A 15,504-nucleotide genomic window follows, 5' to 3' on the forward strand; every position below is an offset into this window, starting at 1 on the left:
AAGGTAGCGTATTCTTCTCTAGGAGCTCCGGCAGTCAGATCATCTTCATAATATGGCATGTGATGGAGCACAGTAGGTATATTATTGGGTTATAGGGTACTGTGGCCCATGAGTGGATGACTCTGGCACATCTCAAGTCTGTTAGGCAATGCTGATGTTTAATTCATACAAGAGGCCGATTCTTAAGATATCTAATAAGGTAGTACTTCTTATTAGATATTTCATGCATTTGTACAGATACAGTCAGTTGGTAAAAGACCTTCACCTCTTTAGCACCAGTTTCAGGGTATATTTCCTTCCCTCAAGCTTGGAAATTTTGGCTTCTTATGTGAATTTGTTTTTAGAATAAGTCATTTAAAAGGACCCGAGAGATCCTTATTTTCACATGCCGGGTGCCTTGTCCTATGTGGGTTGCGATAATGGTATAAATTGCGTTTGGTGTCTGTAGTGTCACAGATAAGACACAGTGTTGTGGATTCTGTCGTCAACTTGAAGTAATATGAACAGATTTTAGAAAAATAATGACAGTTTTACCCATAATGCACTACCCTGGATACTGTAATGGTTAATCTCGGTAAATGAGCACCCCCTTAATGTGCTCTGTATGTTTAAAATTCCAAGTTAAATGTAGTCATCCGATTAATAACAGTGTAAGGATTCTGCAAATGATATGGAATTGAAAAATTAAAAGTGCACTTAAAATTCACCTACTAGGGGTCGTTATAGCAAACAGTTCAAGGTGTCATCTAGGCGTAGCGTTAAGTCTGGGGAATCGGGAGACCACAAACCTTTGCTCACTATACTTTTTTCTGTGAACTCGGCCCAGGGAGCATGTAGCATTGCAACTCTTCCTATCTTGAAGAAAGAATAAATCCAAAGCTGTCAAACTTTTTTTTGGGCACAGGGCTTATGTTTCACCAATTCCTCACCAAACTATGTATGCTGCTTATTGCTAGAATGGGGCTGAAAGCTGGCCACTCTCAGGAGGAAATAAGCTAATTATTTCCCACAATTCGTAGTTTTAGTAAAGGCCAGGCATCATTGTAACAACATTTGCCTGCAGATTACTATATACCTTCAGGTAAATAGCATTTCCAAGGTGACAGGTTCCCTTTAAGGTTCAATACAGGTTAAACATATATAGCAAATAACTAATATTCTTAATTCTTAGATGCAAAAAAAAGTGAAGAATTGTTAGGAATTGTTGTCCATTAGTGATGAGTGAGCATGCTTGTTACTCGAGACTTACGAGCATGCTCGGGTGCTCGCCAAGTATCTTCAGCGTGCTCGGGTGATATGTTTTAGTCACTCCATGCTCATGATTTGCTAATGTTTGACAGCTTTAATACATGTAAAGAATGCCTAAGAAACAAGCATTCCTCACATGTATTAAAGCTGTCAAACAGTCGCAAATCATGAGCACGGAGTGACTAAAATATATCACCCGAGCACGCTGAAGATACTTGCTCGCCTAAAGGGTTAACAGAACATACTCGCTCATCAGTATTGTCCATCTGTCCTTTACAAAATGGACAGTAATTAGTTAGAACTAATTTGCAGCACTGGAATCAGAAAATCAATATGATGAGAGATTGCCTTTTATTACAGCACACAATTTCAATTCGTTACAAAGTCATACAATCTTGACCTCTTGGGAATTGTCTACTAAGGAATAAACCACTTTCTAATGGCAAATGATAAATTATAATTTATATTGTACCCAATTCCTTAACTGCATCATTGTTGTTGAATTGAGTGGATACATAACCCCTATGTGAACAAGGTCATCACTGCCTCATGTCCAGAGAGTATCCCAAGCATCTGTATACAGAAGTTGGTGTTTTAAGTATTTGATGAGATGCAGGAGGTTAGAGTAGATAAAAAATTAGTGACAATGTAAAATTGGCACCTACAAAATGTGTCCATGTCAAAGAATACAGGTGATTACATTTATTGTATATTGTTTTTTTATTATTTTCCTGTAACCCTTTATAGGTTACACACAATAATGATGTAACAGATGTAAGTGTTTAGATCACTGTTGGCATGTAGGGCATGCCTGACCACTTGTGACAGACCATGATGTTCTGGCAGTGTCGCTGGTTACCATACCAATAACCTTAGGATGTAGATATGGTTCCTTTTAGATTTAGGTCCTAATGTTCCTGAGCTGATTTAGGCACTTTAAAAAGTTATTATAAATGCAAACATCAAATAAAAATATTATCCAAAAGTAATGAAAAGAATGCTCCAACCTCCCCAAGTACTGAGGAGGCGATAAACAGCACTTTAGTGCCAGGTAATGGTCATTTTCGGTTGGACAAGAGGCTGTATTTGTCTGCATCCAACTGAGGAACGTTGATAACTTCTTTCATCGGTATGTATTACTGCATTACTGCATACCCTCTCAGTGATGCTGATTGTCCCCCAGCAAACAAGTAATGCTCCTCCCAAATGTACTTTTCATACGAGTGCAATATATCTCCTCCTCTTACTCACTTATGTAGCGCCATTAATTCCACAACACTTTACAGACAACATCATCGCTGTTGCCACTAAGGCTCACAATCCGAAATTCCCTGTCTGTATGTCTTTGGAGTGTGGGAGGAAACCGGAGGACTGGGAGGAAACCCACACAAACACAGGGAGAACATACAAACTCCTTGCAGATGTTGTCCTGGGTGGGATTTGAATCCAGGATATTTGGAAGTTAATGTCAGTTCAAAGGCGGGCAACTGGATTATTACAAGGGATGGAAGGCCTCTCATATGATGAGAGGTTGAAAAAGTTGGGCTTATTTAACTTAGAAAAAAGACATCTCATAGATCTTATGTACATGTATGGTCAATGTGTGGTCAGTACAAAGGAATAGCACATGATTGTATTCTTTCCAAAGACCATACAAAGGACCAGGGAAATTCATTAGAGGAAAGGTGATTCGGGTAGCTAAACAGGAAAGGGTTCTTTACAGTCAGAGCAGTCAGACTGTGCAATGTCCTAACACAAGAGGTAGTAATGGCAGACACTATAACAGCTTTTAAAAAAGGGCTGGACGATTTCCTCACAACAAATGGCATTGTGGTTTATAGAAAATCTAGAGACAGAGAATGTATAATTGGTGGAGAAAAGTTGAACTTGATGGATCTATGTCTTTTTTCAAACTATATAATGGTCTAAGTAACCAGAGTACTGAAGGCTACAGTGCTAACCACTGAGCCACCGTGCTGCCCTCGGGGCAAAGAAGCGTAGCATCCAAACCTTTTTAGTGACATCACATCATGATGTATGCTATGTGCTATTCTGATGAGAATATAAGAGTTTAAATAGGGAGAATTCTAATTAAAAATTGTGAAAAAAAATCTGTGGTCATATAATAGCTCTAGTTCCTATTTATTAGCAGCACTTACATATAAGAAATGTACATGTTCACACTTCATTTACGTGATCAACTGATCTGTGTGTGCTATCACAACACTTCATCTTCTTGAGGCTGAATTTTTAATACCTGCATCACACAATACTATTGGACTTTAAAGCTGATATGTGCTGATAAATGCAGAATAGGAAGCAAAACTGTGTGGATTTTCTGGTTTTCTAACTTTGTTTTCCTCCTGCTCCCTAGGATCAAGAGGAGCAAGCTTACTTTGCTGTGTTTGATGGACACGGAGGAGTAGATGCTGCCATTTACGCTTCTATTCACCTGCATGTGAATTTGGTACGCCAAGAAGTGTTCCCACAGGACCCAGCTGAAGCCCTGTGTAGAGCTTTCCGCATCACAGATGAAAGCTTTGTAAAGAAAGCTGCCCGTGAGGTCAGTATGCTGAATTTTTTATTACTTTTTTGTTGATGTTGTTGCTCTTGCACTTATAAGTTCAGAACTGACAACAAAGGGCGAGGGGACGGAGTTAACGAATATGTATTTACACACAGAATATCAATACATGAGAAATGTATGGTGATCTACGAATGTATTTCTTGTCCATGGCAGCTGCAGTCTTCAAGGTCTGTGACCAATAAAGGAAGTCCGTCTCCCCCAAAGTGCATTTTTAATGATTATACAGTGATATAGGGGACTTGACCCCAATTATATCATAGTAGCACTGTACCTGTTACTGGTATAGTGCCTGAGAAAATAACTTTTATGCACGGTGGCTCAGTGGTTAGCACTGCAGTCTTGCAGCGCTGGGGTCCTGGGTTAAATCCCACCAAGGACAACATCTGCAAGGAGTTTGTATGTTCTCCCTGTGTTTACGTGGGTTTCCTCCAGGTTCTCCAGTTTCCTCCCACACTCCAAAGACATACTGATACGGAATTTAGATTGTGCGCTCAAATGGGGACAGTGATGAGAAGGTCTGTAAAGTGCTGTGGAATTAATGGCGCTATATAAGTGAGTAAAATAAATACATATGAAAATGAGGGGGCTTAGGAGCACCCTTGGAGTAGATTAACGTTTAGGGCATCGTTACACCTGCTCATTTCTCTTTCCTGATTAACAGTGCTCACTTCCCAGAGCGAGCACTGTCTGAATGCTACCGGTGTGTGTGCGCATGCGCATTGACACTGCTTGTGCCCGGCCGTGCGCACACAGTGTCACAGCTTGTGTCCGGCCGTGTTCACACAGTGTCACAGCACGCTCTCCTCCTTGAATTCTTTCTGCTGACGCCATTTGCTACACTAATACACTTGGAAGTGTAGCGAACAGCTTTAAAGAAGAGGAGAGAACAGAGAGCTATCATTTTCACTTTAAATAAATGGGGCAGAAAGGCCGTACCAAAGTATGGCATGGATTTTGGAAATTTCGCTATGTTTTTCGGCAGATTCTCTCTTTAGCTGTATTATTGGAATTCAATTAGACTGTTGACTTTTTCCAATTACAGCAAACTCAGAAACTGGAGTACATTTCTGTCATAATTTGCACCACTTTTGTGGTGTAAAGTTCATGCTCTCTCTCGGCAAAGTTCCCATTAATTTTTCCTGAGTTTGCTGAGACTGGCGTAAAAAAGACAAAAGTTTTACAAACATTTTTATGACATTATGCCAGTTTTCTGCCATAAAGCTGCTTGATGAACCTGGGCCATATTTCTTAAAATATAAGTAATGTATTATAAGTTACTTTCTATGTCGATTATATGATATATCTATATATATATATATATATATATATATATATATATATATACTATAAAAATAGAATTCACATGCAAATGTATTCTTTGATGGATCATCTGAGTGACATATCTGCTATGTTAAAAGGTTTTTAACATCCACAAAAATAGGCTTATAGTTTGTGAAAAGTAAAAGATTGCTGTAATGTAGAAACATATGTCAATTTAACTAATTCTTACTGATGAATTAGGATTTATAGGAATACATTTAAGTGTAAAACATGCTAAAGATGTGTAATATACTGTATGTAACTATTCTTTACTATTATAATGTACTTCATATGTCTAAAAGGAACCACTGATGGCTCTAGAAACGCTTGGTTACCTATTAACGTGACCTAGAGCAGTGCTTCTCCAACTGTAGGGTGCTGGATAATCGTTGGTGAGGCACAGATGGGGAGGCAGTTTTCATAGAAGTGATTAGAAGCTGCATAGTTCTTTCTCTGACTAGTAATTTACGGTTTGATAACATACTTAACTCATTTTGTATTAATTTCCATATTATATAAATTTTAGGTGACAAATGAAATACAAATTCAGTAATAAATTTAAATCTGCCATGGAGTTCCACCCAGTGGCGCAACTAGAATCCCATGGGCCCGGTGAAAAATTTGGACCTGGGCCCCCTCTGCCCGCATGTTGATCAGATGTATGTGTTGCCCCCCATCACCCATTATGTAGCAATGTCCCACATTCTGGGCCCCTTCCAGGTATATATGACCCCCATCTGGGCCCATCCTGGTAAATATGATGACCCCTATCCTGGGCCCATCGTGATATATCTGTTCCTTATCTTGGACCCCTTCCTGGTATATATGTCCCCCACAGGGGTGGATTAAGAGTATCAAGGGCCCCGGGCAGTTTAGAAGGCGAGGGCCCCCCCTAGACACACACCTGATGTATCACGTGATATGTCACATGATCCCCTTTGATAGATCATGTGATAGTTCACGTCAAATTAATTTGGCACAATATTAATATATTAATTAGAATAATTTTTTTACATTAATTGTATGACTTAATATTGAGCACAATTAAGTATGCTGACATCCCCTATATACAGTATGAGACCCTACATACAATATGAACTGCCACAATCCTCCTATACACAGCAGGAGGCCGCACGTAGCCATCTATACACAGCGGAAGTCCGCACATAGCCATCTATACACAGCGGGAGGCCGCACGTAGCCACCTATACACAGCAGGAGGCCGCACGTAGCCACCTATACACAGCAGGAGGCCGCAAGTAGCCACCTATACACAGCAGGAGGCTGCACGTAGCCATCTATACACAGCGGGAGGCCGCACGTAGCCACCTATACACAGCAGGAGGCCGCACGTAGCCACCTATACACAGCAGGAGGCCGCAAGTAGCCGCCTATACACAGCAGGAGGCCGCACGTAGCCATCTATACACAGCAGGAAGCCGCATGACGCCATTTATACACAGCTTGAGGCCGCACGTAGCCATCTATACACAGCGGGAGGCCGCACGTAGCCATCTATACACAGCTGGAGGCCACACGTAGCCATCTATACACAGCTGGAGGGTGCACGTAGCCATCTATACACAGCTGGAGGCCGCACGTAGCCATCTATACACAGCAGGAGGCCGCACGTAGCCATCTATACACAGCAGGAGGCTGCACGGCGCCATTTATACACAGCAGGAGGTCACAAGTAGCCATCTATACACCGCGGGAGGCTGCACATAGCCATCTATACACAGCGGGAGGCCGCACGTAGCCATCTATACACAGCGGGAGGCAGCACGGCGCCATCTATACACAGCATGGGGCCGCACGGCGCCATCTATACACAGCAGGAGGCAACATGGCACCATCTATACACAGCAGGAGGCAACACGGCACCATCTATACACAGCAGGAGGCAACACGGCACCATCTATACACAGCAGGAGGCCGCACGGCGCCATCTATACACAGGAGGAGGCCGCACGGCGCCAAATATACACAGCAAGAGGCCGCACAGTGCCCCCCAGATACAGCAGGGGGGCGCACGGCGCCATCTATACACAGCAGGTGGACACACTGCACCATCTATACAAAGCAGAAGTCCGCACGGCGCCATCTGTACACAGCAGGGGGACACACTGCGCTATCTATACAAAGCAGGAGGCCGCATGGCGCCATCTATACACAGCAGGAGGCAGCACGGCGCCCACCCCCAGATACAGCGGGGGGCCGCACTGCACCATCTATACACAGCAGGGGGCCGCACAGCGCCATCTATACACAGCAGGAGGCCGCACGGCACCGTCCATACACAGCAGGAGGTCGCACGGCACCGTCCATACACAGCAGGAGGCCACACGGCACCATCTATACACAGCAGGAGGCCGCACGGCACCATCTATACACAGCAGGAGGCCGCACGTAGCCATCTATACACAGTAGGAGGCCGCACGTAGCCATCTATACACAGCAGGGGGCAGCATGGCGCCATCTATACACAGCAGGGGGCCGCATGGCGCCATCTATACACAGCAGGAAGCAGCACGGCGCCCCCCCAGATACAGCGGGAGGCCGCACTGCACCATCTGTACACAGCAGGGGGACACACTGCGCCATCTATACACAGCAGGAGGCCGCACGGTGCCATCTATACACAGCAGGAGGCCGCACGTAGCCATCTATACACAGTTGGAGGCAGCATGGTGCCCCCCAGATACAGCGGGAGGCCACACTGCGCCATCTACACATAGCAGGGGGGGCTGCACGGCGCCATCTATACACAGCAGGAGGCCGCACGGCGCCATCTATACACAGCAGGAGGCCGGACGGCGCCATCTATACACAGCAGGAGGCCGCACGTAGCCATCTATACACAGCAGGAGGCCGCACGTAGCTATCCATACACAGCAGGAGGCCGCACGGCACCATCTATACACAGCAGGGGGTCGCACGGCGCCATTCATACACAGCGGGGGGCAGCACGGCGCCATCTATACACAGCAGGGGGCCGCACGTAGCCATCTATACACAGCAGGGGGCAGCACGGCGCCATCTATACACAGCAGGAGGCCGCACGGCGCCATCTATACACAGAAGGAGGCCGCACGGCGCCCCCCAGATACAGCAGGGGGGCGCACGGCGCCATCTATACACAGCAGGTGGACACACTGCACCATCTATACAAAGCAGGAGGCCGCACGGCGCCATCTGTACACAGCAGGAGGACACACTGCGCCATCTATACAAAGCAGTAGGCTGCACGGCGCCATCTATACACAGCAGGGGGCAGCACGGCGCCATCTATACACAGCAGGAGGCAGCACAGCGCCCCCCAGATACAGCGGGAGTCCGCACTGCGCCATCTATGCACAGCAGGGGGCCGCACTGCGCCATCTATACACAGCAGGGGGCCGCACCGCACCATTTATACACAGCAGGAGGCCGCACGGTGCCATCTATACACAGCAGGAGGCCGCACGGCGCCATCTATACACAGCAGGAGGCCACACGTAGCCATCTATACACAGCAGGAGGCCGCACGGCACCATCTATACACAGCAGGAGGCCGCATGGCGCCATCCATACACAGTAGGGGGCAGCACAGTGCCATCTATACACAGTGGGAGGCCCACGGCGCCCCCCAGATACAGCGGGAGGCCGCGCGCCCCCCCCCCAGATACAGCGGGAGGCCGCGCGGCCCCCCCCAGATACAGCGGGAGGCCGCACGGCGCCCCCCAGATACACCGGGGAGCCGCACAGCTCCCCCCAGATACAGCGGGAGGCCGCATGCATTCACGCACACACACAAACATATACATACACGCATAGACACATTTGAAACACAAAAATACATCACACAATGATATCTGCACACACAGACACACTGTGACACACACACTCACTCACTAACTCACCATTCCCTGGATCGGCTCCAGTAGTCCAGCTCCTCTCCGGTGGTAAGTAGCAGTGCATGGCGCACACTGTGTGACGTCATGTTAGCAGACACGGCCACGCACAGGGCCGCGTCTCTTAGCTGTGACGCGGCCGGGCCAGCACACAGGGAAGTTAACAGGTGCAGTGGTGGCCCGGCCGAAGAAGAAGCAGCGGCCCTGCGCAGATGCTGGGGGAGCTGTCCGGGGGCCCCCTGCCTCTGCCTGCCGGTGTGTGCCGCATTGGCGCTGGCACCGCACATATTATAATAAGGGCAATCTGGCCATGGGCCCCCCCAGGAGCCTTGGGCCCCGGACGGTAGCCCAGATTGCCTTCATTATAATCCGTCTATGGTCCCCCATCTGGGCCCATCCTGGTATATATGTCCCCCATCCTGGTATATATGATGATCCCTATCCTGGGCCCATTGTGATATATCTATTCCTTATCCTGGACCCCTTCCTGGTATATATGTCCTCCATTCTGGGCCTATCCTGATATATCTGTCCCTTATCCTGGGCCCCTTCCTGGTATATATGTCCCCCATCTGGGCATATATGTCCCCCATCTGGGCCTATCCTGGTATATACAGTATGTCCCCCACCCTGGTATATACCGGTATGTCTCCCATCCTGGGCCCATTGTGATATATATGTCCCCCGTTTTGGCGCTGTACTTTAACAAATAAAAAAAAATAAGCAGCATCCTCTTCTGAAGCTGGTAGCTCACTTCTGCATACCAGCGACAGGCAGTTCATGACATCACTGCTATGCGCAGCATGTGACTAGCTTGCCGACATCAGCCGTCAGCCTCTAGTTAGCTGGCAGTGTGTATTGCAGCACAGGGACCTGGCAGGTCTCTGTGCCTCAAAACACTTCAGTTCAATATGCTTTCTCGGACGTACATCCAACTGAAGTATGTACTGACGTCGGCTGGCCCCCCTCCTATGCAGGCCCAGTCCATAGATGAGGAGGACTAGACATCAACTTTACCAGTGTGGTGAGATTCTAGTACTTAAAGTTTGTGAAGCCCTGTCCTAGAGAGCCTATTCTGGATTGGATCAAACTTTGACCCTAGTTTAAAAATACAAAGGAAAACATGTAATGTATAACCTATTGTTTGAATTGAAAAAGCAAACTCAAACAGTTACATCTAACTTGTGGAACATATTTTTTCTGATTTGTAGGTAATAGATTTAAAGAGGTTGTCCAGCCTTTTAACAAAATTTACCAGGAGAATAGGTGGCTTAAAAATAATGCAATCACTCATATTCACCTGCTGACACCCGTAGATCTACTGCTAGCCACTCCAGTAGTTTGCAGTTGGACAGGAAGAGATGACGTCCTGAACTTCAGTCATCTGACTGCTGAGGTCTGTGATTGGCTGCAGTGGTCAGTTAACAGGAACTACGCATCATCACAGTCACATCCAGTAATGCATTGTTCAAGTCGCCTGAACACTCCAGCCAATCATGGGCTTCATCAATCAGGTATTGAGTGAAAGGATATCATCACTTCCAATCTCAACACAGACCACTGGAGAGGCGTGTGTTTTATCGATGGAGGCTATAACAGATGACAGTGAATGATTTTATTGGCTCTAAGCCATACATTCACCATGTAAATTTTGATTGGGGGCTGGACAAACCCTTTAAAAAATATATATATATATTTTTTGAAATATGTTTGATATCAAAACTTTAAACAATAAGGAATTTTAAAGACTCTAGTGTGGTCTGTGTAAGCTCAGTATATAATTTTGTGCCTTTGTTTTGACATTATTCTTCCTAGGGTTATTTTATTAGGTTTTGCACGCAATGGGAAACACTTTACGTGTAAAATGAGAGTATTTGCTAACAGTTTTCTATGGGGAGGGACAACTTTACATTCAGTCTTGAGATTGTGTGAGTCGCTCTGTACATTGATGTGTTTTGTCTCTCTAGATAACTATGCAAGTAGATGTTCTGTATATGAGTCTGTTCCTGACATTATTTTGGACTGGATCTCATGTACTGATCCTTCATTCTTTTCCATCTGTCATCTGTGACAATAAGCATTGCTGTTCTTTCCTGTGAAGATACGTACGTTGTTCATATTACATAAGAAATTGATCCACTAAAATGTTGACACCGTTGGCAGGGCATAGGCCGGTCAGTTTTGAAATACCATCTAATGTATATGAGATGATGTAAGTTCCACCAGGATCTTTGTTAGTCCAATTATAATGTTTAAAGGGAAATTGGGAGAAATATCTGTTATTCATATGAATGTCAGCCCCACAAATTTCTAATATCTATGGCCAAATTTAGAGTACAGTTATTAATAATGAACATGAAATCTAGTGTTGTGGCAATGATTTAATTTCCACCATATCTACATGCAATTTGCCATCAGTTCAGTACATAGTGGTTAACGGTAAGTTATACAAAATTCTACATATAGTCACAAGTTGAAGATATCTCTATGGCTCCTTTCACCTGTCAGATGCCAACATAGTGTTACTCATTAGTGTGGCCTGCACATCTTTCCTTCACCTGTATGGAATAGCATTGTTAGTATTAATTTATCAAAGCGACATATGTCATTGTAGGCCTACACGTTAGCATACATGTGAGACTTGTGTTTGTGTTATACGTAAATGTGAATAGATCTTAATAGGACAAATTAATTTTTAGTGCCTTGCCCCCAAATATATAATTAAAAAAATCACAGGAGTCTGGGAAGCCTGTCTGCAGACCTGGATCAAGAACATTTTTTTTTACACTGCAAAGCTGGTATTATGAAAGTCATTGAAAGAAAACCACATACCACAGTGAACCCTCCACATCAGAACCGAGCAAAGTGTTAGCTAATGCAGTTCAACAGTTTCAAGATCTTACCAAACAGCGCCCCCTACCTCAGTTTCCTGGATCTACAGGATAAGTCTGACCACTGGGACCCCTACAGATGTCAAGAATGGTAATGTCTTAGTCTTGCATGACCCTGTGCCTTTTGCTTCTTTGAGACTGAAGTTATGGGACTTTGGGATCCCTTGAAGTCTAGCATTTGAACCCTTAGCAATTATACATTTGTCACCTAATTTGTGGATAGGTGGAAAAATACCTTTTTTAATTAATGCCACTTGATAGTCAGTCAATGAATTACAAATCCTTGTAGAGCTTACAGTAGTGTGACTATTAATCGTGTCTCTGTTTTGAGAGTCCACGAACGATTACAAGAGGAAAATAAATTCAGACGGGTCCTAATTCTTTCATTTATCATTTTCTTTAAAGAGCTCTTGGTTGCTCTTTCGATCCTCCGCCTAGCAGTTAATTATATCTCAGATGTCAAGAGTGATTAATAAAGTGCAGAATTCAATTCTCCAAGACGATTACAAAACAGCCTCTCTCATTCATAGGCTTGCGATTTCAGGCTCCATTTTAAAATCCATCTAGTGCAAGTTACATAGTCTGTAAGCGATAGATGGTACACCGCACAATATGCCAACACATATATAATGATATATATAATAACTGATCTAAATATATGTGAATGTCACACTGATCTTTTGATATCAATACTGCTAATATATAAAAAATCTCATCCCATTCCTTAGTCTTATGGGTTATTATGTAGGGTTTTAAAGGCTACCTAAACTTTTATATAACTTTTCAGATTAAGCAGTCATGTGTACATGAAAACTAACTATATCTCTGTTCATTAAATTACTTGTGTCCTGCATTTTCCTCCAGTTTCCCTTTTGTGTACTCTATTTCCAGTTTATAATTAACTCTGAGCTAGTGGGTGGAGACTAGCTACTATGATGTCTCCTATTCACAAAGATAGACACAGAGAGGGTTTCCTACGCTACTTTCCTTTCCTTTTAGTCAATCAATTCTCATTTACTGGCCTGCTCTGATGGGTTCTTTTTTTTATTCTATTCTTCCCCTTACCCTCTTTGATGGGAAAGATTTTGTACAGTTTCTTTCTTTATTGGGGGACACTACTCAGTGGAAGATGGATGCAGACGCATGTTTACATAGGCCAATGAGTACTGACCCCATACCGCATCATGTAAACAGCAGCACATGCCCTCTTTACACGGCGTGATGCTCTGCCAGTAATGATGATTTTAATGCTGGCATTAATTGTCCAATCACCCAATCACAACAAACAAACGTCAGGTGATCACCAGCATTTTTACATGGGTTGAATTGTTAACGTATTCTTACAAATGTTTATTCACTGATTTTTGGTCCATCTAAGTTCACCGTTAGAGAGCACACAGACAGAAGCAGAAAATGCCCTTAAGACATTATACATCGGTACTGAGCAGTGTAGCTATGAATCCTGCACTGGGATAAGCTCAATGAAGCTTCAGCTCGTCTGTATTTCTCTGGCTCTGCTTCTTTTCTCACTTTGCTCCTCTGTTTTCCTCCCCTCTCCCACCTCACTGTGCTGGTTTTCCTTCTTTTCTTGAGCAAGACCGATTTGGTCTGTTTTTTTCAGATTGGTTGATAAGTTCAAGAAGAAGAGAAAGTGGGAAGGGAAGAAGTGGCTCATAATTGGATAAAGAAGTATATTTCTCAAATAACATACAGTGGTTTGGAAAAGTGTTTGCCCCCTTCCTTCTTTCTTATTCTTTTGCATGTTTGTCACACTGAAATGTTTCAGATCACAAAACAAATTTAAATGTTAGTAAAAAAAGACAAATTGCCACTGCGCTGAAAGAGTAATAGGTACCCACTCAATAAAAACTGCTGAAATGGACACTGAGGGAAAAAGCAACCGATAACTAATAAAAATTACAGAAAAGTGAAACAATATTATTCAGTTGTGAACGTTCATCCTGTTTTGCCACCACACCGCTGGGTATCTTGGCCGCATGGTCACACGCCGGCTACTCCTACACGCAGTCCTTCGCAGCTTCAGGTGATTCAGCGGCTGGGACTGAATGCTTTCGCCTCGGCTTTTGTCGGAAGCTACCAACATACCCAATGCAGGACTACGCAAAGACGCAGTGAGTCATACTACGGACAACTGTTTCTTGACTGTTATCCATGCATTTCATGTATTGGCATTTATGTACAATTCTTAATAACCATCGGACATGGAACTAGTAATGTTTAACCCTGAAGGGTGTTATTAATAATACTAGATGGTGGCCCGATTCTAACGCATTGGGTATTCTAGAATATGTATGTGGCCGACCGGGCGCGACTAATCAGCGAAGCAGTGTTTAAATGGGTTGTGCACTACTTTAAATTAACCCCCCAATGTATCCCCCCGGGGCCCCTAATGAATTTTGTAATTACGTCATGTTGTCAATACTGCTTGTGACAACATCGCTGACCACGCGGCAAGTGTGAATGGGAGGACCGGGGAGCGGGGCCGCCGGTCGGGGTACTTCTGCTGCGAGCAGCCTGGAGAGGACCGACTAGCACCGGTCATCTCCCGGCTGCGTCGCCGCTGATCTCCCGACGGTGGCCTGCGTGTTTCAAATCCACCGGCAATTCGCGGCCGGACTGCACTCGTTGCTGATTGGTGGTGGCCGCCGGCCGCGACCAATCAGGACAGTGGTGTTTTAAATTTCGCGACAATATCGCTGATTGGTTGTGGCCGCTGACCTCCATGCGGCTACCGTTGGGAGATCAGCGGTTGGGGCCGCTGATCTCCCGACGGCAAGTGTGAATGGAGGACCAGGGAGCAGCGCCGCCTAGGCCGCCGGTCGGGGTACTTCATCTCCCGGCTGCATCGCAGCTGACCACCGTGCGGCAGATGAGCCGCTAACGGCCGCCATCTTGTTCTGAAATCCCACGTCGCTGATTGGCCGGACCAATCAGCGACGCGGGATTTCCTGGACGGACAGACAGACGGGATAAGCCGATTATATAGTAGATAATCATCTGTATTGGCATACAATTGGTGACATTCTGTACACCAAACAGGTTACGTTTTTATAAACCCATCTCTATTATTGCAATACCTATTCAGATAACCTGTTAGGTCTTTTGTATTTGCTTATGTTAGCCCCTGTGCTGTTGGGCTTCCTGTACAATTGTGTTTTAGTGTATGCTAATTGTACTGCTAGCGGTGGCAAAACTGGATGAACGTTCGCAACTGAATATATATATTATTGCTTCACTTTTCTGTAATTTTTATCAATTATAGGTTGCTTGTTCCCTCAGTGTCCATTGGAGCAGTTTTTATTGATTGTGTACCTATTACTCATTCAGCACAGTGGTAATTTGTCTTTTTTTACTATGTTTGTTCGCATATACAGTACAGACCAAAAGTTTGGACACACCTTCTTATTTAAAGATTTTTCTGTATTTTCATGACTATGAAAATTGTACATTAACACTGAAGGCATCAAAACTATGAATTAACACATGTGGAATTATATACTTAACAAAAAAATGTGAAACAACTGAAAATATGTCTTATATTCTA

At 44.4% G+C, this 15,504-nt stretch overlaps 1 protein-coding gene across 1 annotated transcript in view; it reads left to right on the top strand.

Annotated features, from left to right (window-relative positions):
• PPM1E (protein phosphatase, Mg2+/Mn2+ dependent 1E) overlaps positions 1-15,504 on the top strand; it is a 307,370-nt gene that overhangs the window by 235,206 nt on the left and 56,660 nt on the right. Inside the window, exon 4 of the mRNA XM_073665370.1 lies at positions 3,623-3,811. Coding sequence (XP_073521471.1) covers positions 3,623-3,811 — 189 coding nt within the window. The remainder of the gene's footprint in view (positions 1-3,622; positions 3,812-15,504) is intronic.

Source organism: Phyllobates terribilis, unplaced genomic scaffold (assembly GCF_046119375.1).
Source record: "Phyllobates terribilis strain yellow unplaced genomic scaffold, ASM4611937v1 Scaffold_2__4_contigs__length_985480577, whole genome shotgun sequence".
NCBI classification, from domain to species: Eukaryota; Metazoa; Chordata; class Amphibia; order Anura; family Dendrobatidae; genus Phyllobates; species Phyllobates terribilis.